Source organism: Aphidius gifuensis, linkage group LG6, assembly GCF_014905175.1.
Source record: "Aphidius gifuensis isolate YNYX2018 linkage group LG6, ASM1490517v1, whole genome shotgun sequence".
Classification (NCBI taxonomy): Eukaryota; Metazoa; Arthropoda; class Insecta; order Hymenoptera; family Braconidae; genus Aphidius; species Aphidius gifuensis.
Window position 1 is genome coordinate 6,813,495 of NC_057793.1, and position 19,496 is coordinate 6,832,990.

Here is a 19,496-nt window from a genome sequence, read left to right on the forward strand (position 1 = left end):
AAATTGTCTATTAACATAATTAATAAACTCAAATAATAAATTATTCATTGTCATATACATGTACATATATATAATTTTTATTTATTCATAAACATTAACACATTGTGTGCGATATATTTTTTTTTTTTATAAATAATATATCGTAGAGATAAAATAATTATTGTGCATTAGAAATAATTTCGTTTTGTTTTTTAAATAGCTTAAAGTAAGTACTTAAATTATTATACAGCTGATTGTCAATTATTAATTTTTAATAATTATATTTGACGAATTTGGTCCCATTTAAAGTTTTTTTTTTTTATATGAAGTTTTAAATATTTATTATTTATTGTTTTAGGATTTATATTATGCGGAAACATTTAACATTTAGAAACAAATATTATTGGAGATGTGCTTTTGTGGCTTATTGCTATTGTTTTTTTTTTTTTTAGTATTTATACAGTTATTTTATTTTTGTCAATGTTTTTAACGTCAACTGATGGATCATTGAATTTTAAACCAGATAATAAATCTTCCCAATTGTTCATACAGTCTTGATAATGTTTTATTTGACGATCGGCCATTGTTAATAGCATGGTTTTTAAATCACTTTGTTTTTCAACTGTCCAACGATCAATGTCACTTCTTAGATTTTCATTTGCACATTCAAGACGATCTTGAAGTATTTCAGTACGTTTTGCTAAACGTGGAACTGTTTGAGTTAGTCTTTCTAATTTTTCATCACGGGATTCACTTTTCCATATTGAACCACTCCAACTTTGACTTCTTGTTGTACCATTTGCCAATTCCACTAGCTGTTGATAAATAGCTTTTTATTAAATTTTTATTATTTCAATTTACATGCAAAAAATTAAAACAAGCACTCGTTAAATTTTTAGTTTTATTTTGTTATTTATATAATTTTTCAAGTTAATAATTTTAACAAATAAATTAATCAATTAAACAATAAAACTTAATAAAATTACAAATAATATTTTTTAAATCCCACTGGATTTATCAAATGAAATGCCAAAAATATATAAATAAAAAAAAATGGATAATTTACCTGATCTCTTTCCGATCGTCTTTTTGATAATTCATCAGCAGTTAATTCATATTCAATTTGCATTGTATCACGTCGATTTAAAGCATCTTTAACTGATTCAACATAAGCAACATATTCACGTTCATCATTAGGTACATTTTCATTAAGTTTTTTATTCGAAGCCACATTTTCCTCAATAACTTTTGATATACTTGTGAGTAACGATGATAATTCTGGCTCTGATAATGACCACTGATTAAATATTGGATAAAATTGTTGAAGTTCAGCTACATAATCTAAATTTACAAGCAAACATATTAGCAAAATAATTATACTTTAATTATTTATAATTTTATTATTTCGAAATATTTACCTTGACGTTCTCTGTAAATACGACAATTAATTTTATCAATATGATTTAATTTTTCATTCAATGAATTACAATAATCTCTAACACGTTCAAATTCTAAATTACGATTTTTTAAGGAATAAGTACCAGCTAAATTTTGCAATGAATCTGTCTGTTTAACAAGACCATTTCCTCGATTTTTACGAATAACTGAAAATTCCTTGAAACAACAAAAACCACACATTAATTTCCCATCAAAGCAATTAATAATATTATTTTTTAAAAGTTACATACAGTTGGTTTAGCTGTTAAAAAAGCTCTGAACTCTCTATCACAACTGAGAATTGGATGATTAACAATGCGATTTAAAAATATATGCAATTGTTTCATTCTTGCAATGATAAATTCTTTGGAGTATCTATCAAGTTGTCCCAATAAACTGTGTTTACCTGGCATTGGCTGTAACATCATAATTATTTAAATTAAATTCTCCAACAACAACACAACATTAATTAATTCATAATAAAATAATCAAATAAATTACTGGAATGATGTGAGATGGATATAAATCAACCAATTTTTGTCGCAACCAAAAAAAATCATTGTAACGTCTTTGAACAACATATTCACTTTCTTCAAACTCTGCTCTTGTTGTCTATAAAAAAACAACAAACAAATGAATTAAAAAAGCTAATTAATATTCTTAAGTATAATCAATTTTACAATGTTGATTGTTTACCCTAGTTGTTATGCGAAACGTAATAAAAGTTTCAAGTGTCTCAGGATGTTTCTGTGGATTATCAACTTTAACTTGTAAATCTTTATTGTCATCAGGAAAATCAGATGTTTCTTGATCAGGTAATGTTGAAAAACTATCAATTGATGGTGAAGCAATCTTGAAATAAAAATAAACATAAAATATACATTGAAAAAAATAATCATTTATTTTATAAATCAATATGATTAAATTGTTATCAAGTGTCATTTTAATAACTCACCATTGAGCCATCAACAGATGTACTGTAATTTGAATTATTAACATAATCTAGGTCACGAGATTCTTGTTTAACAATTGCACCAGTTGCAATTGAACTGACCTCGAGAATTGCCGAATTATCATTACTCGATTTAACATCAAAATCTTCATTGTCAATATCTGATGGTGTCATCATTTTTAATATTTTATTATTATTTATAATATATTTTTAATTGAGGATTTTTTTTTTTATGTTGACAAATGATTTATCAAGAATTAAGTCAATTTTTTTCTAATAAAAACAATATAGAACTTTCAAGTTTGACACTGTTTGACTCACACAATAACACAACTTTCTTTCTTGATTATTCAACGCCTTCAAAAATAACACACATATACATTATACTTGCATACTTACTTACGTCATATTTGTTTATTAATAGCAGCCAGCAGGAGGGTCTGATTGGAGCAAGTCAGTACATTTTTTTGCCAGTGATGACGCTTGTGCTTCAGCAGCCCTATGTCACATGTTATTTTTGTTTACATTTTTTTTGACACAATATAAATATATAAACTTGACAAGTCTAAGGATAATCATTTAATAATTAGTGTCGCTATTTAAACTATTGCCTGGTGTTTTTTGCTTTTTTTTTTTTGTTTAAAATGCAGATGATTTATGTGGGAAATTATAGGATAAATAATAAAATACATTTTTTAATTTTTTTATTATTAACTCGTTGTTTATTTAACTTTTTTTTTATAAAAAATATTATACTATTTTTTGGTTGATATGAAAATTATGATAATTAATAAATTAATTGTAAATGTAATATTTAAAAATTATAATCCTTTAATTTTTAACAAAACATTTGAACCAGTTTGAGAATTTATGATATATTTGCTTTCAATGAGACAATCAACTTCAATTGTTAAAATGATATTAGTTGAACGTTTATTTGTTTCTTGAGCAGCAAAAAATAGACTGTCAACAGTGATTTTAGTACGACAAACAGATAATTTTTCAATACTTGGACAATTTTTAATAACTTTTTTAATGCCAATATCAGTTACTTTAGTTGCACTGCAATTTAAATATTTTAAATTGCGTAAACGAGAAATAAATCTATCATCGATATCTTGAACACCAATTACTATAAGTGTTTGTAATTTTTTTAATTTTATAATAATCTCAACAAGAGCTTTATTAGTTAAATTGGAGCATCTTTTTATATCCAAGTATTTTAAGTTACAACATTCATGAATAATATTTATCAATCCATCATCATCAACACTTTCTAAATTACAAAGCTCCAAATGTTCTAAAAATTTTAATTCACCAATTTTCATTATATCTGATTTTTTCACATTTTTACTTTCAGATATATTTAAACTCTTTAAATTTTTGCAATTATTTGCAATATTATAAATACAATTTTTATTGAGATTTAACTTTTCAACAAATAAATGTTCCAAACTTATGAGTTTTGTTAATTTGTTTATCGATTCTCCAGTAACTAATGAGCACATTTTTAAATTCAAATATTTTAATTTACAACAATTGTTAGCAATATTCAAAACTACACGATCATCAACCCTATTCACATATGATAAATCTAAATATTCTAAATTAATTGAATTAGATAATTTTATCAAACAATGACTATTAATTTCTGAATTGCTCAATGACAAATGTAATAATGTTTTAAAATTTAATATTGTTGACATACTATCATCATTTATGGATTGATAAGGAAATGTCAATGCTTGAAGATTATTAAAATTTTTTATAAAAAATAGAAAGGACTCCTAAAAATTAAAATAATTATTAAATAACAAAAACATTTGTAAATTTTTCTTGTTTAATAATGAAAAATTTTTACTTACAGAATCCCACATCATATTTTGATCATTTCCACGAGAATCACTCAATGATTTAAATGGTAAATGAATTTCATTGATAGATGAATGAAGAGATGGAATAGCTTCATACGTCAATAGATAAGTGTAATTATATCCTGAATCTACATCAATTGATATGTAATTTAGTTGATTCATTTTAGTAAATGCATCATCAAAATCTTCGGAATATGTTTCTTGATTTAAAACTAATTCAAGTCTAACAAGATTGTGACAATGATCACGTATCAATGGTATAATTTTAGATCCACATAAATTTTTTAATGTTAAATGTGTTAAATAACGACCACCATTTAAAATGACATATTCTAATTGATTAAAATTTACCAATTGCCAATTATTTTTACAGCCAAAAACTCCATTAGTACATTCAAATTTTTTAATAAAAATCCAAACTAACTCTGCCACATAATTCCAGCGTTGACAAACTAAAAAAATATCCATACATAAATCATTATAGGTAATATATTATATTGAAAATTATATTCAAATTTTGTATATTGATATATTTACATGATAATTTAATAAGCAAGTGAATGTACCTTTTTTCATTTCAACAAGTTCTAATGGTTGAAGATACGATAATATTATTGATAAACAATCATCATCAAGTATATTTATCAGTTTACTTGACATTTTATTTCTGTAATTTAAAATATTATTTAGTTAATATTATTTAGGAAAATAGTCAACAACAATTATTATATCAACAAAGCTCCAAAGATAAATATTAAATATATCTAAATTATTATTTGATTGCTATTGTTGACATATCTAATCTGGAATAATTTTAGTAAAAATATAAGAAAACACACCGTTTAATTCAATAACACAATTAAACAAATTCACTTATAGCTTATATTTATAAATTAATTAAATTTTCATTATTTATTTACTATTGTTTACTATTTAGGCCTCCATGTTTATGTGTGTCATGTGTGCGTGTGTGTGTTTTGTCAGGTGAGGGATGGTAAATTTTGCGCGCGCTTCTTTTTTACATTTTCAAACGATTGTCATTTATTTTTTTTGGGTTTTTGATTCATTTATTCATTTTTTGCTCTATGTCAAGTTGAATAAATAAATTACTGTTGCATTATTTATTTATTTTTTTTGTTAAATAGTGAAATTGTTTTATATTTAATAATAATTGTTTATTTAATTTTTAAATAATTTAAAGGAAAAATAAAATGGATAGTTATGAAAATTATATGGGAATACAGTCAATTTTTGTTGATACTCATGATGTACCATGTGGTAAAAAAAAAATGGAATATTATCAATATAATATTGATGATTTTATAATAACTGAAGAAACAATAAAAAGTAAGTTAAATAATTATTTAAATTAAAACTCAAAAAAAAAAAAACAAAATACTTTTTTAATTTAATTAATTAATTATTGAATAATTATTTATTTATAAAAAAAACTAAAACAATTAGTCATTATTCAAGTGAGGAATAAAACCAACAATGATAAATTAATATTTTCAATAAATTTTATTAATAACATTACTAATTAATCATTAATTAATAAAAAAAAAGAAAAAAATTTAATAAGAATCTGCAATTAACGCCCCCTATTTTTATCTAAACCCTTTTTTAACCTCTCCCCCACCCAAAAAAAGTATTATGTACTAAATTCGCAACTAAATTTACAAAAAAAAAAAAAATCTAAATGCAAGTTTTTATACCTCAAAAAAAAAAAAGAGTTGTAAATAAAGTTGAGAGAAAATAAAAAAACCAGTGTGTTTTTAAAAAAATCAACTGTCAAAATGAGTTCAGATGTATCAATAAAACAATATAAATAAATAAATAAAAAAAAGAGTAAAACAAGTGAAAAAAATAGTGATAAAAAAAAATAATTAAAAAAAAAAATTATTATGTGTGTGTGTGTATATATGAGGGCGTAGTAACACAAAATGGCGATTGAAAAAACAAGTAGTTCCACGATAATAAATAATTTGCATTAAAAAAATTATATAACATTTAAATAAACATTTAATAATAAATATTAAATTTATACATTAATAGTATACATATATTTATAAATAAATTGTATAGTTGAATAATTATTAAAGTGTATTAATTGTTGTTTAAAAATTAATGAAAAAAATGAAATATTGTAGTGCGGTCAGTGATGCCGTAGCCAAGGAGACCATGGATATCAGACAACTGACATTCTGACCGGTCCTTGTCGTCAACGACATTATAAATAAATAAATTATATATATAAAAATGTTGTTGTTGATCAACAACATATTAATTTAATATTATAAATTTTTATTATATTTAAATAACAATAATTAAACTGTGAACCGTTTTTTCTATGAAATTTTTTCTTTCTTTTTGAGTAAACACAATCTTTAAACCGGTGCTCATTTTTTTTTTTTACTCATTTAATGAGAAACGTCATCCACGAGGAGTTTATATTGTGTGTTAACTGTCAAAAATGTCAATAATATTTATTGACAATTATTTGATGATTTTATAATTAAATTAATTTAAAAAAAAATAAAAAATAATTGAGTTTCGTGAAACAGGTGAGATTTAATTATTAAATTTTTCCTTTTTTTGTTTATTTAAATAATAATTATTTAATTTGTTTATAACTTTTCTTAATAATATTGTTTTTTAATGATTTTTATGTTGATATTTTCATTTACATGCTTGGGATATTTTTTTTTTTTATTTTTTATGCAAATTAGATTTTTTTTTATTTTTTATTTTTGCAATTTGGTCTAAGCCCCCCTTAATGAAGCACCCTTTTAACAACTCCTAGAGCATTGTATCAATTTTAATATCAAGTAGGGTTGAACAAGCCCCATTGATCATTACAAAATTAATCTTATATTTTTTGCTTTTTTATTATTTCGTTTGCTTTTTTCTTTTTGTTCAGGAAAATCCTTGGTTTATTTGATTTTTTTTTTTTTTTTTTGCATCTAGAAATTCATCCCCATTGATTTGATGATGGTTGTTGTTGTTTTTTTTTATATACAAAAGTCTATTCACATGCTGGATCATGGTGTATTTGAGTACATGAATAATAATAATTTAAGGTTTTTTTTTAATACATGAATTTAATAATGCATGAATAAAATTCAACACGTACTTTATAACACCATTTCTTTTGATTTTCAATATATTTTATTTAATAATTTTCATTGCTTTGGGAATAACTCATGTGAATGCATATTGACAATTGTTGAAAAATTTTATTTGAATGTTGAATAATAAAGAATGAAATATATCTCACACAAGTTGTTTATAAAATTATTTTAAAAATATATTTAATTAAAGTCAATTCAATGCTATAAAAATGCAATAAATTTAAAAATTAATTTAACAATAAATTCAATATAGTTTTTAATAAATTTAGAAAAATAATTTTTACTATTTTTTAATCATTTAGAAAATAAGTACAGCAAAGATAAAATATTGATGTAACAATTGATTCAAAAATTAGTTTTACTATTTTTTAATTAATTGATAAAAAAAATAAATTTTAAAAATCAATTTTCACTATTTTTAAATAAATTAAATAATTAATACAAAAATAAATTTAAACATTAATTTAATAATAAATTTCAAAATAGATATAATTCTAAATTTATCAACACGTTTTTACTATTTTTTAAAATAAATTCAACAATTACCTTTAAATTAACAAAAAAATAAATAATAAATTAAATTTAACACATTAAAAAATTGATACAACAATAAATTTAAAAATTAATTTATCAATTAAACTTTTAAATAAATTAAATTCATTTTTTCTATTAAAAAAATATCAAAATATTCATGTATTTTTATTTAAAATTTTTAAAAATACATAAATATTTTTATCTAAACCAAAAAAAAAAAAAAAAAAAAAAATTATCTAAAGATAGCTTTATGCATATATTAAATATGCTTATTTAATTTTCAATTTTTTTTTTTTTATCTAAAATAACCAGGTGTTTGTTGTAGCCATCTCAATATGCCATGCTTTTGATATTTTATTTATTATATTTATTTTATTTCAACATTGGAATACAGTATAGGGGATAGTCCAGTAAAAAAATATCTATCAGGAAGTAGTGTAGAAATAAAAAAAATACATATACATACAAATAGAATAAAACACAAGGAAATGAAAAATAAAAAAATATGAAAAAGGGGCAAAGTGTGTACTGCCAGGCACCAGCCATGCATAACCGAATGAGTCCAGGTGCAAGTTTGTTAAAAAAAAAAAAATGACTTTTTCTTATTTTCTTAAAGTTTTTTATTTTTTTCATATGTTAGTCTACACCTTGTGTATTTTTTTTCATTTTTTTTCATTTAGTTACTCTCCAACGATACACCTCAACAGTCTCTATTCACTAATTTTAATTTTTTCAAATACACACACTCCATTTGAAGTACAAGTGTTCAAGTGTTTAATTTTTAACTTTTTCGTAAGTTTTTATTCAATCAAATATTAATTACATAATATATTAATTATCTATTTAATTTTTTCATTGAAAAATTTATCAACAATAGCTCCTTGATACTTGATAGTTTGTTTTTTTTATCATTTTGTTTTGTGAAATATTATATTTTATTATCATCATCATCATCCAACAAGGGTGAAAAGAAATTTTTCTTTTCTCTTGGTTTATTTATTTTTATATCGAATATCATAATTACCTGTTGTCATTATTATCATTATTATTATTAATATTAGTATTTCATTGAAATAAAAAAAAAAGTTATTTCTAAAATAAAATACTTATCATTAGTATTGAGTAATATTTTTTTAAATTAATTAAATGGATTGTTTAAAACATGAATGAAACAAATATAAGAAAAGAAAAAAAATTAATTTATTTTGTTGTAATTCCAATGGACTCAGTGGTGAATCATTGTAAAATTATTTGAAGTCTAGTAGACATGTAGTATCATCTTCAAGGATGAGAGGATAGAATGAAAATAATGAGCGTTAATACCATCTAATTGCTTCAGAGAACCAACATATTTTATCATAGGTATCATTCATCCCCTTCTTTTTATATCATGACAACTCAAGCGTGTGTTGATTCATTTTATTTTGCCTGCTACCCTTCGTTTTTATTTTTTTTATTTTTTGTTATTTTGTATTATATATAAATTTCTTTTTATATTTTCAACCCCCTGAATGTGTATATCTGTTTTATATTTATGTGTGCATGTGTGTATATGAGAGAAATAAACTTTGGTACCTGCCACCACCCCCAAAGGTGAAATAGAGGGGGCCTTTCAAATGAAACATGTTGCCAATTTTGTAACTTTTTTTTTTATCCTGCACTATGTGTATGTGTGTCTGCTCAATGTCTCTTTGATCTTTATATATTAAGTTTAGTAGTTAATTCTTTGTGTCTTTTCACCTGTATTAATTCATATCTACATTGCTCTTTATATATTTTATAATCTCTATATTTAGTTGAGAATTTATAAAAACTTTTAGCATTTCATTTGATAAATCAAGTGGGATTTAAAAAATATTATTTGTAATTTTATACAGTGTTATTGTTTAATTGATTAATTTATTTGTTAAAATTATTAACAATTTTTATTTTTTGATAAATAATAAAATTATTATTTTTTTAAACAAAGTAACGAGGGTGATTGTTGCTTTTAAAAATTACAAAACAATTATTACTTGTTATTTATTTTTTCATCAAGTTTATTTTGTAGAATTTATTAATAATTTAAATACATTATTATTTTTAATTAATTGTTTATTAGTTTATATTAATTAAAATTTAAAAAACAGATCATTCATTATTGCTTGGTGTTTTTTGCTTTTTTTTTTTTGTTTAAAATGCAGATGATTTATGTGACAAATTATTAACTTGAAAAATTATATTAACAACAAAATAAAACTAAAAATTTAACGAGTGCTTGTTTGAATTTTTTACTAAACATTAAATGATAAAAAAGAAAAAAAAAGATTCAAGATTTGAATAGATATATTTTTGAGATAAATTATTGCCATAGCTACGTTTGTCTCCTGGCGTGTGTTTGATATAAATGAAGAGATTCTTCGACGTTGGTTTAGGGTGATGATCTTTCACGTGGAAATATTTTCAAGAAATAAAATCAACTTCCTCTTAATAACCAACTCTTATTCAACATACCAATATATAAATATAATTTTACCTGTTTGTATATATAAATTTCAGGAACATTGTCGTCATCATCATCATCATCATCATCTACACCATCACCGTCATTCATAAATATAGAAAAATTTAAAAACGATTGTGATAGAGATATTAGTGAGGGTGTTATTGCCATGACTACAACTGGAGCCCAGTATGCTCTTGCAGCATCAACTGGAACTGGTCATGGCGGGGGTAATTCAAATGTTGTAGAGGTGGATGATAAACCTAATATTGTCGTTGTCACAACATCAAGTACCAGTGCCGTTGGTAGTGTTGCACAATCACAGACAAGAGGTCAACAACTTATTACTGTTGTTACAAGTACTGATCCATCAAATAATAATAATCTTCAACCAATACAGGTAATTCATTCATTTTAAAAATATATAATCAATAATTGTCGTTATCTCTTACTAAATATAATGTGTAAATTGTCTGATAACAAAAGTTATTCAAACCATCTGTTATTTTTTAAATATATTTATCTCTATATATTTTATGAATATGTCAAAAATAATAATTATTGTTTAGCTTGTTGTACAGGATTCATTGGAAAACGCTGCTGATTCATCAAATGGTTCATCTGGCACACAGTCACATGTAGTTGTTAATACATCACATTCTGGTCATACAATTATTGATTCAGACGCAGCATCATCATCAACTGGTACAATTGTCAGTGAATCACCACACTACATTACTGTTACTGGTAAATTAAATTTTTTTTACTATTAATTAATAATATTTTTATAAATATAAAGGTTTGTTATTTTTTTTTGTTAAGCTTCTTTATTTATTTTCTTTTTTTTTTTTTTTTACTTTATTATTATGTAAAATATATTTTTCATTTTTATTTTATTTGTTGAGTTTTCAAATATTTTTATATTTTTTTTATCGCGTGATTTACTTTCATTAATATATTATTGTATTTTTTATTTAAAAAAATAAAATAACATAGAATTATTGCTTTAAAAATATGTCTTTTGGATATTTTAAAAAGTTTTATTTAAACTTTTTATTATTGTTTAGTTGCGCTTTAGTTAATAATAAATACTGCTTGGAATTTTAATTTTATTATTATTTAAAAATTAATAATATATATGATAATAGATCTGTTAAGTGAGCACAACGAGCTATTTAATGCTAGAAAAATTTATTAGCCATTCTTGAATTTTTTTTAAAGAAAAAAAATACACTCCACTAATTGTCACTACAAAATAACGCTGCTCCTCACAGCCCCTGTGAGAAGTGAGTGACATACTAAAGTCCAAAAACTTTAAGTAACATATTTTTAAAAATTTCTCTTTCAAAAACGCATCGGTAGATATTTTTGTAATAAATCAGGCAAATAGAGACAAGTTTTAACTTTGAAAAAAAAAAATTCATCATGATTCGAGCATTATTTGATGATAAAAAAAATTAAAAGCTATTTTAGAGTTTTTTTTTGTTAAAAAAAAGTAACGAGTAATTTTGCTGAGTGGGTTGTGCTAGCTCTATGGATCTAATAATAATATGAGTGCATCACGTATTGATTTGTAACTGCTACTTCACATTTAAAAATTGCAACAATTAGGTACTGGGGATTCACCATCCTACACTTCTCTCACAACGGCAGTAGGTGAGAGTAGAAAAATTAACAAAAAATCATCAGCATGTTTTCTTTGTATTCTAGATAATTCAAATTAGATAATTATAAATATTATTTGTGTATTGGTTTTTTTTTTTTTTTTATTTTAATAATTTATTTATATTTTTTAGTGGCTGGTGAATCAGAGAACGTGGGTTCTGAGTCTGTTTCTCATCCTACTTATGTCCAGTATGTCGAGGGGGATGGATCAACTTATAATCTTACAAATGGACAAATGTAAATAATTATAATTTCATTTGATAAATCTAGTGTGATTTTTTTTATTGTTTAATTGATTAATTTATTTGTTAAAATTATTAACAATTTTTATTTTTTGATAAATAATAAAATTATTATTATTTTTTTAAACAAAGTAATGACGATGATTGTTGCTTTTAAAAATTACAAAACAATTATTACTTGTTATTTATTTTTCCATCAAGTTTATTTTGTAGAATTTATTAATAATTTAAATACATTATTATTATTATTTTTAATTGATTGTTTATTAGTTTATATTAATTAAAATTTAAAACACAGATCATTCATTATTGCCTGGTGTTTTTTCATGTTAAAAATAAATTTTGTATTTTATTTTTCAAGGACATATCCAGTGTATACTGTCGGAGAGACAGGAGCAATGTACACTCCTGCCTCGAGTCAGTATTACACATCAACAAACACACCAGTAACATATGCTCAGGTAATAAATAAATAATTCATTAAATATATGAATAGCTAAAATATAAATTTTAAATAATATTCATCAGGTATCGGGACAAGCAACAAACACAACTGGTCAACTTTTATCACAAGGAAATGGAACATATTTAATACAACAAAGTGTTGTTGATAATGATCCAACAACTCATACTCTCATAACAGCAGCAGCACGAGCAAGTCCACAAACTGATTCAGCTGTAAGTCAATAAAACATACATATCAAAAACAAAAATAATTATATTTTTCTTGACATAACATTTTTAAAACTTTTTGATAAATTTTTTCATTGCAAGCTCCTTTAAAAAAAAAAAAAAAAAAAAAAAAGAAACCATATAATCTAGCTTATTAAATCTATGATTTTTTTAGATTATTTATTTTTTTTTTTATTTCATTTTTATGGTTGATAATAACATGTTTTGGAATTTTTTTTTTTTTGGAAATTTCTTGTATGAGCTTTTTTTTTTTTTTCTTTTTAAATGGGATTGTTATTTTATGGATAAAATATATTTTAAAAAAATATAAGAAAAATATGGAATCATGGGATTTTTGATAGGAGGCTGTGGTTAGCGGGGGTGGCGGGGCATACTTGATCAGTGGTAATGCTGGAGGTGCAACTATCAGCGTTGAAGAGGCTGCCACAGCAGCAGCAAACATGACGCATGCCACTAGGGTCTCACAGGCCACCGTAAGCCATATCGACTCCCCATTTGTTAGCTACTTTTTTTATACATTATTATCTAACTATTTTTCATATTTGCATGTTTATATCTGTTTTTTTTTTTCTTTTCTCTATTCTTCTTTAACTCAATTTATACTGACAACAAAAAAAAAAAAAATCTGTTATAATTTTGCACAAGAAATTTATTTATTTATTTATTTCACGCACAATTTTTTCTCAAATTAAATTGAGACATTTATCCAAGCACCTCTAATTGAAAAATAATAAAAATATTGATTATGTTTTATAAAAAAAAATTAAATTTGACAATTTTATAGAAAATTAGTTTTAAAAAAAAATTTTTTCTTGTCAGTTTTGATGAATTATTTATTTTTTAAATTATTTTCTTTTTTTTTTTTCTTTTTATTATTTTATTTTTAGTGTTTTTAACTCTTTTATTATCTTTATTTTTGTGCATGTTTTATTTATCTACTTGTTTGTCTATTTGTATTGAAAATTTTCCTTAAAATAATTTATTTTAGTTTTTTCTTATTGCACATTTATTTACTTACAAACACAATATAAAAATATTTAAATTAATTTTATTTAACATTGTGAATATTTGAATTTATTTGAAAAAAAAAATGCAAATATTTACAATGATAGATAATTGAATATTGGTTTTATAAAAAAAAAAATATTTAATTTAATAATCATAGGTTCAATGGCTTTTGGAAAATTATGAAACAGCAGATGGTGTATCATTGCCACGTTCAACACTTTACAATCATTATTTACGTCATTGTATTGATAATAAATTAGATCCAGTTAATGCTGCTAGTTTTGGTAAATTAATAAGATCAGTATTTCTTGGTTTACGAACACGTCGTCTAGGCACAAGGTAAATTTATCTTTCACAAAAATAATTGTACAAGAAAATCAAGCTAATTTATCTTATGTAATTAATTTTTATTTTACTATTCTAGAGGTAATTCAAAATATCATTATTATGGAATTCGTGTAAAGCCAAATTCTTCATTAAATATGCTTGATGAAGACGGACGTAGAAATATATCAAATTCAACAAATCAAACAAAACGATCAAAATTTATAAATCCAAAACAAGAACAAGCCTACGATAATAATTCACATAATAATACAAATGTAACGTCAAACACAACAATACCACAGTATCATCAATTTCTTGGTGAGGCTAGTATTGCTATACCAGAATTTCCAGAAATAATTGTTGGTCATGGATCATCACTTCCTGAAGATTGTACACTTGAAGATATTGATACATTTAGAAGTATTTATCGTGAACATTGTGAGGCATTTTTAGATGCTGTATTAAATTTTGAATTTGCAACTGTTGAAAGTTTGTGGAGAGAATTTTGGCGTAGTCAAGATAATAATAATGGTGATGAATGTGAAGAAGAAAAATATTTATCAAAGTAAGTTTTGATAATTATTTTATATTAAAATTTAACTAATTATTTATTATTTAATTTTTTCTATCAAAAGTTTATTTATTTTTTTTTCAATTTAAAATGTTTGTTTAGTTTTTAATCATTTAAAAAATATATAAAAAAATTTTTCTAGTAAAAAATGAAAATTCAGTTGACATATTTATATAATAAATTTATTTCTTTTTTTTAGAACAAAATTGTATCAAATGTGTAAGTGTTGTGAAGTACAGGAATTTATAAAAACAGTTGATTACACATTTTATCAAAATTTAGTAGAAGTTTTAATGCCAGATGTTCTTCGACCAATACCAAGTAAGAAAAAAATATTTATCAATTTGTAATGAGTCATTACTTGTTTATTTTATAAATTTATATTAATTTTTTTTATCAAAAGGTACATTGACCCAGTCAATTAGAAATTTTGCAAAAGGTCTTGAATCATGGCTGACTGCTGCAATGAATGACTGTCCTGAAGAAATGATGCAAATAAAAGTAAATATTAAATTAAAAATAAATATATCAAGATGATTTAATAATTATTTAAATGATTTATTATTCAGTTGACAGCTGTATCAGCATTTGCTCAAACTCTCAGACGATATACTTCCTTGAATCATCTTGCTCAGGCTGCACGTGCTGTATTACAAAATTCTAGTCAAATAAATCAAATGTTAGCTGATTTAAATCGTGTTGATTTTCACAATGTACAAGAACAGGTGAGTTTTTTATTTTTAAATTTGATAATTTATATAAATTTGCTTACACAATGTCTGTCAAAATTAATTTATCTAATTTTTATAAATTTATAAGCTATAAATTAATATAAAATGTGCAAATAAAATACAAGTGGAAATAAAAAAATAATATCTTTTCTTTACACTTGTGTAAATTTAAAATTAATATACAATTTGAGTTAATTTTATTATGTAAATTTAATTTTTCAAGGCCTCCTGGGTATGCCAATGTGATTATACAGTTGTACAACGTTTAGAAGCTGATTTTAAAGTAACATTACAACAACAAAATTCACTTGAACAATGGGCAATTTGGTTGAAGAGTGTTGTAACACAAGTTTTAAAACCTTACGAGGGTAAACCAACATTTGCCAAAGCTGCTCGTCAATTTTTACTTAAATGGTCTTTCTACAGGTATTAATTCCTTCCAAACTAATTTAATCAAGTTAAATTGTTTATAAATTTTTGTATTTTTCATTTTTAAATTTAGTTCAATGGTTATTCGTGATCTTACATTGAGAAGTGCTGCAAGTTTTGGATCATTTCATCTTATACGATTACTTTATGATGAGTACATGTTTTATTTAATTGAACATCAAGTTGCACTTGCTACTGGAACAACTCCAATTGCTGTTATGGGAGATGTAAGTTTGTTTATTTATTTTTTAAATATAATATTTTATTTATTGTTTTTATTTTTTTATTTAGAAAAATCAGGGTTGTCAAATAATCAGTAGCTTTGGAAATACATCAAATGGAGGTAAATATTTATAAAATTACATTGTCTATAATTTATTATAAATAATTTAAATTTAAAATGAAAAATGTTTTTCTTTTTCTATAAAAAATGTAAAAGAATTACAACCGTTAAAAAAAAAAAAATAGTAAAACTAAATTACAAAAAATATTGACTATTATAAATGTTCTTTTAATTAAAATAATTTTTTTACAGATACATCGAATACAAATCAATCAAAACGCATGAAAATGAGCTAACTGAGTGATAGCATTTTTTAGTTATAAAATAGCCATGTCAGTACACAAATATTTTACCAATAATGACAAAAAAAGTAAAAAAGAAAAAAAAAATGTCAAATAAGGCCTATCAAATTAAGTAGATCTAATAGACTAATAGATAAATTTTAATTATCTAATATCAAAGAAAGAAATAAAAATAAAAAAGACAAATTCCCTTAGGACGTACCAAGTTTAATAATAAAAAAATATATAGATAAAAAAATATTATCGTGATAACTTGGTAAATAATGTAAATGAAAAATAAAAAATTAATGATTATTTATTTATCGATAATATTAAAAACAAGGTCTAGTCGAAATATCAACGATTTGATAAAAGGGACCATGATTATTTCATGTCCTAAAATTAAAACGATATATATTATTATTTTTTTTTGAATAAAATTCAATCGAAAAATTGACAAAGAGTATTTAAAATTTAGCTAAGGCTGGATATAAAATTAAACTGAAAAAATGATCCTTAATCGCCCGTCCTTTGCACAAACGCGCGGTTCAATGTGTAATAATAATTCCGCCCTATTGATTATTATTAATATTAATAATAAATAAAAAATAAAAATAAAATTTTAAGCAAAAATAAAAAAATAGTATGAATATTATTTATTCATGCTGGAGTATATATATGGAGATAGAAATAATAAAAATAAAATTAAAATTAATAATTATTTATATTAACAATTATTATTAGATAGGACCAATATTTATATTTTTTATTAAAATTGTATTATGAATGATAAAACAGAAAAAAGATCAAAAAAAAATATAATTAATATTATAATTGAAATTATTATAAAATTATTTTTAAATAAGTTTAATACTCAATAATGAAAATTTAAAATCCACTGGCACATTGTAAATAAATAACACACAAACATACACAAATTTTCTAAATAAAAAGAAAATGAAAAATTTTAAAAAAATAATAATAAAACGCACGATTGTTATAGTTTTAAGGTATGTAAATGTTAAGTGTGTTTGTATTTATAAAATTCGAGTGTTTATAAAATGCAAGAATATTTTTTTAACATAATTTAATTGATATATTAATTTAAATTTCTTGTACATTTTATTTTCACTCGATTTTAAATCGTGCTATTAATTAATATTGCTGATCGTTGAAAAAACAAAAAGTTTTTTTTTTTCTTTAAATTTTCTCTGAGTTATTATTTTGTTATTAATAATAATTATTATTTGTTTTTTAATTTACAATGTAAACGATTGAAAGAAAATAATTGTGCAATTTTTATTTGTATTCAATGATTAATTAATTATTTTAAAAAAAAACAACAGAATGGAAAAAAATAAAAACTATCATTTTTTGTCAAATTTAATTATAAAAAAAGCAATTTATAATTAATTTATAAATAATAAAAAGACTGATCATTAAAAAAAAAACAATGTATACCAAACAGATAAATTGATCATATGACAATTTAAAATTTAATTATTATTTTATTTGTTGTTTATTGATATTATTTGTTTAATTTATTTTATCATTTATTTTAGTTTTTATTTTTTACTAGTCAAAGTAACTAATAAGTTTATTTAACCAATGTAATATCGATCAGCATTGTGAAATAATAAATAATAATATATCGGTACAAGGAAATAATTAAAAATTATTTCCATAACTGTTATGAGCTTATACATGTAAAAAAAAAAAATGGAAAAAAGAAAAAAAAAAACTATCGATACCTAAGTGTACCTAATATGATAATGGCTTATTATTTATTGATAACGATAAAACAGGAAAATAATATTGACAGTGATATATTGATTTAATTAAAAATTGATAAAATAGTTTTAAAATTTATCAACAAAATATTTTAATAATTTAATTTGAACCGTTTTCATCACTCAAAGCTCTTGCACAAAATAACTTTTTTTTTTTTTTCTATGATAATTGATAATAATGATAATAAAAAATATAACTTCCATAATTAATTGGAGTTTAATATTTTTTTGTTTTTCCTGTTTACATCGTCAATTAATTATTGATATTATTTATCCATAAATACGTCGATGAAAATTATTGAAAAAATGCTACAATTTTTTTACAAAATTAAATAATTTTTTTTTTATTATTATGAAAAATAATGATGAAAAAACAAACGGCCTTACATGCATTTAAGAATTTAAAATTGATAAATTTAAAAAAAAAATTAAAACAGGAAAAGATCTTAACATTTACACTGAAAATTATTTAAAAAAAATTTTTTTTTTAAATATGCATTTCTTTGATAAAAAAAATATATATATAAATGATATTTTAATATAATTCATATCTTATTCATCGAGTGAATGAGATTTCAAAGAAATTATCAATTGAATAGAATTATTTTTAGAAAAATAATAAATGCAGCTCAAATCTATATGAAAAACAAAAAAAGTAAATAAATTCATGAAAAACGAAAAATGAATAAAATATGTTTTATGTCATATTTACGAAAAAATTAAAATTAAAATAAATATATAAATGGTTTAAATATGTAGTTTATTCTATCAAGCTATACTTATCAGTAAAATAAAATGAATTTGAGTACTGATAATAATAAACAAACAACAAACAAATGAAAAATTAATTGTAATATATATAAAATAAATATATATGTTCAAAAATGAAATTAAAAAAGAAAAAAACAAACACCTTGCTTAATTATTCATTTCAATTATTAATAAAAAAACTTTAGCATGTGTCAATTTAAATACAATAAATTTACATAACTTATTAATTAACTTGTTAATTTATTAACAATTTTTAAAAAAAAGAACAAAACTACTTTTTTTTTTTGTTCATTTTATTTTTAAATACAAATAAAAA

The 19,496-nt window shown here is 22.3% G+C and overlaps 3 protein-coding genes across 7 annotated transcripts; 1 reads left to right on the forward strand and 2 right to left on the reverse strand.

Moving 5' to 3' along the window:
• Nucleotides 1-34: 34 nt before the first annotated feature.
• On the reverse strand, nucleotides 35-2,726 carry LOC122859135 (sorting nexin-7-like). Its single transcript, XM_044162517.1, has 7 exons — nucleotides 2,372-2,726; nucleotides 2,113-2,268; nucleotides 1,918-2,028; nucleotides 1,668-1,832; nucleotides 1,398-1,593; nucleotides 1,046-1,320; nucleotides 35-794 (listed from the first exon to the last, which is right to left on the reverse strand). The coding sequence occupies exons 1-7, from the start codon at nucleotides 2,543-2,545 to the stop codon at nucleotides 435-437; spliced, it is 1,437 nt and encodes a 478-aa protein (XP_044018452.1). The 5' UTR covers nucleotides 2,546-2,726; the 3' UTR covers nucleotides 35-434.
• A 333-nt stretch (nucleotides 2,727-3,059) lies between these two features.
• LOC122859137 (SCF E3 ubiquitin ligase complex F-box protein grrA-like) lies at nucleotides 3,060-6,004 on the reverse strand. The gene is made up of 4 exons (XM_044162524.1): nucleotides 5,082-6,004; nucleotides 4,809-4,909; nucleotides 4,234-4,694; nucleotides 3,060-4,155 (listed from the first exon to the last, which is right to left on the reverse strand). The coding sequence occupies exons 2-4, from the start codon at nucleotides 4,900-4,902 to the stop codon at nucleotides 3,190-3,192; spliced, it is 1,521 nt and encodes a 506-aa protein (XP_044018459.1). The 5' UTR covers nucleotides 4,903-4,909; nucleotides 5,082-6,004; the 3' UTR covers nucleotides 3,060-3,189.
• A 164-nt stretch (nucleotides 6,005-6,168) lies between these two features.
• LOC122859136 (DNA-binding protein RFX2) lies at nucleotides 6,169-17,206 on the forward strand. 5 transcript variants are annotated; one of them, XM_044162518.1, is made up of 16 exons: nucleotides 6,169-6,806; nucleotides 10,446-10,789; nucleotides 10,959-11,136; nucleotides 12,186-12,291; nucleotides 12,658-12,757; nucleotides 12,825-12,974; nucleotides 13,331-13,486; nucleotides 14,155-14,336; nucleotides 14,422-14,889; nucleotides 15,095-15,216; nucleotides 15,299-15,396; nucleotides 15,465-15,620; nucleotides 15,850-16,052; nucleotides 16,129-16,282; nucleotides 16,347-16,398; nucleotides 16,591-17,206. In XM_044162518.1, exons 2-16 carry the CDS (start codon nucleotides 10,559-10,561, stop codon nucleotides 16,632-16,634), a joined length of 2,400 nt encoding a protein of 799 aa, XP_044018453.1. In that variant the 5' UTR covers nucleotides 6,169-6,806; nucleotides 10,446-10,558; the 3' UTR covers nucleotides 16,635-17,206. The 5 variants fall into 5 exon arrangements, with proteins under 5 accessions (XP_044018453.1, XP_044018456.1, XP_044018458.1 ...); XM_044162521.1 differs by having other exon boundaries at nucleotides 6,555-6,806; nucleotides 10,971-11,136; XM_044162522.1 differs by having other exon boundaries at nucleotides 6,787-6,806; nucleotides 13,331-13,462.
• Nucleotides 17,207-19,496: the final 2,290 nt, after the last annotated feature.

Coding starts and splice junctions, on each gene's coding strand:
- LOC122859137 (XM_044162524.1), bottom strand. CDS start 4,902: ATGTCAAGTAAACTGATAAATATACTTGATGATGATTGTTTATCAATA. Junction 4,695..4,808: donor ACTTGTTGAAATGAAAAAAG/GTACATTCACTT, acceptor ATATTTTTTTAG/TTTGTCAACGCTGGAATTAT. Junction 4,156..4,233: donor AAAATATGATGTGGGATTCT/GTAAGTAAAAAT, acceptor TTTAATTTTTAG/GAGTCCTTTCTATTTTTTAT.
- LOC122859135 (XM_044162517.1), bottom strand. CDS start 2,545: ATGATGACACCATCAGATATTGACAATGAAGATTTTGATGTTAAATCG. Junction 1,321..1,397: donor TATTTACAGAGAACGTCAAG/GTAAATATTTCG, acceptor TTGTAAATTTAG/ATTATGTAGCTGAACTTCAA. Junction 795..1,045: donor GACGATCGGAAAGAGATCAG/GTAAATTATCCA, acceptor ATTTATCAACAG/CTAGTGGAATTGGCAAATGG.
- LOC122859136 (XM_044162518.1), top strand. CDS start 10,559: ATGACTACAACTGGAGCCCAGTATGCTCTTGCAGCATCAACTGGAACT. Junction 14,337..14,421: donor ACACGTCGTCTAGGCACAAG/GTAAATTTATCT, acceptor TTACTATTCTAG/AGGTAATTCAAAATATCATT. Junction 16,283..16,346: donor CAATTGCTGTTATGGGAGAT/GTAAGTTTGTTT, acceptor TTTTTTATTTAG/AAAAATCAGGGTTGTCAAAT.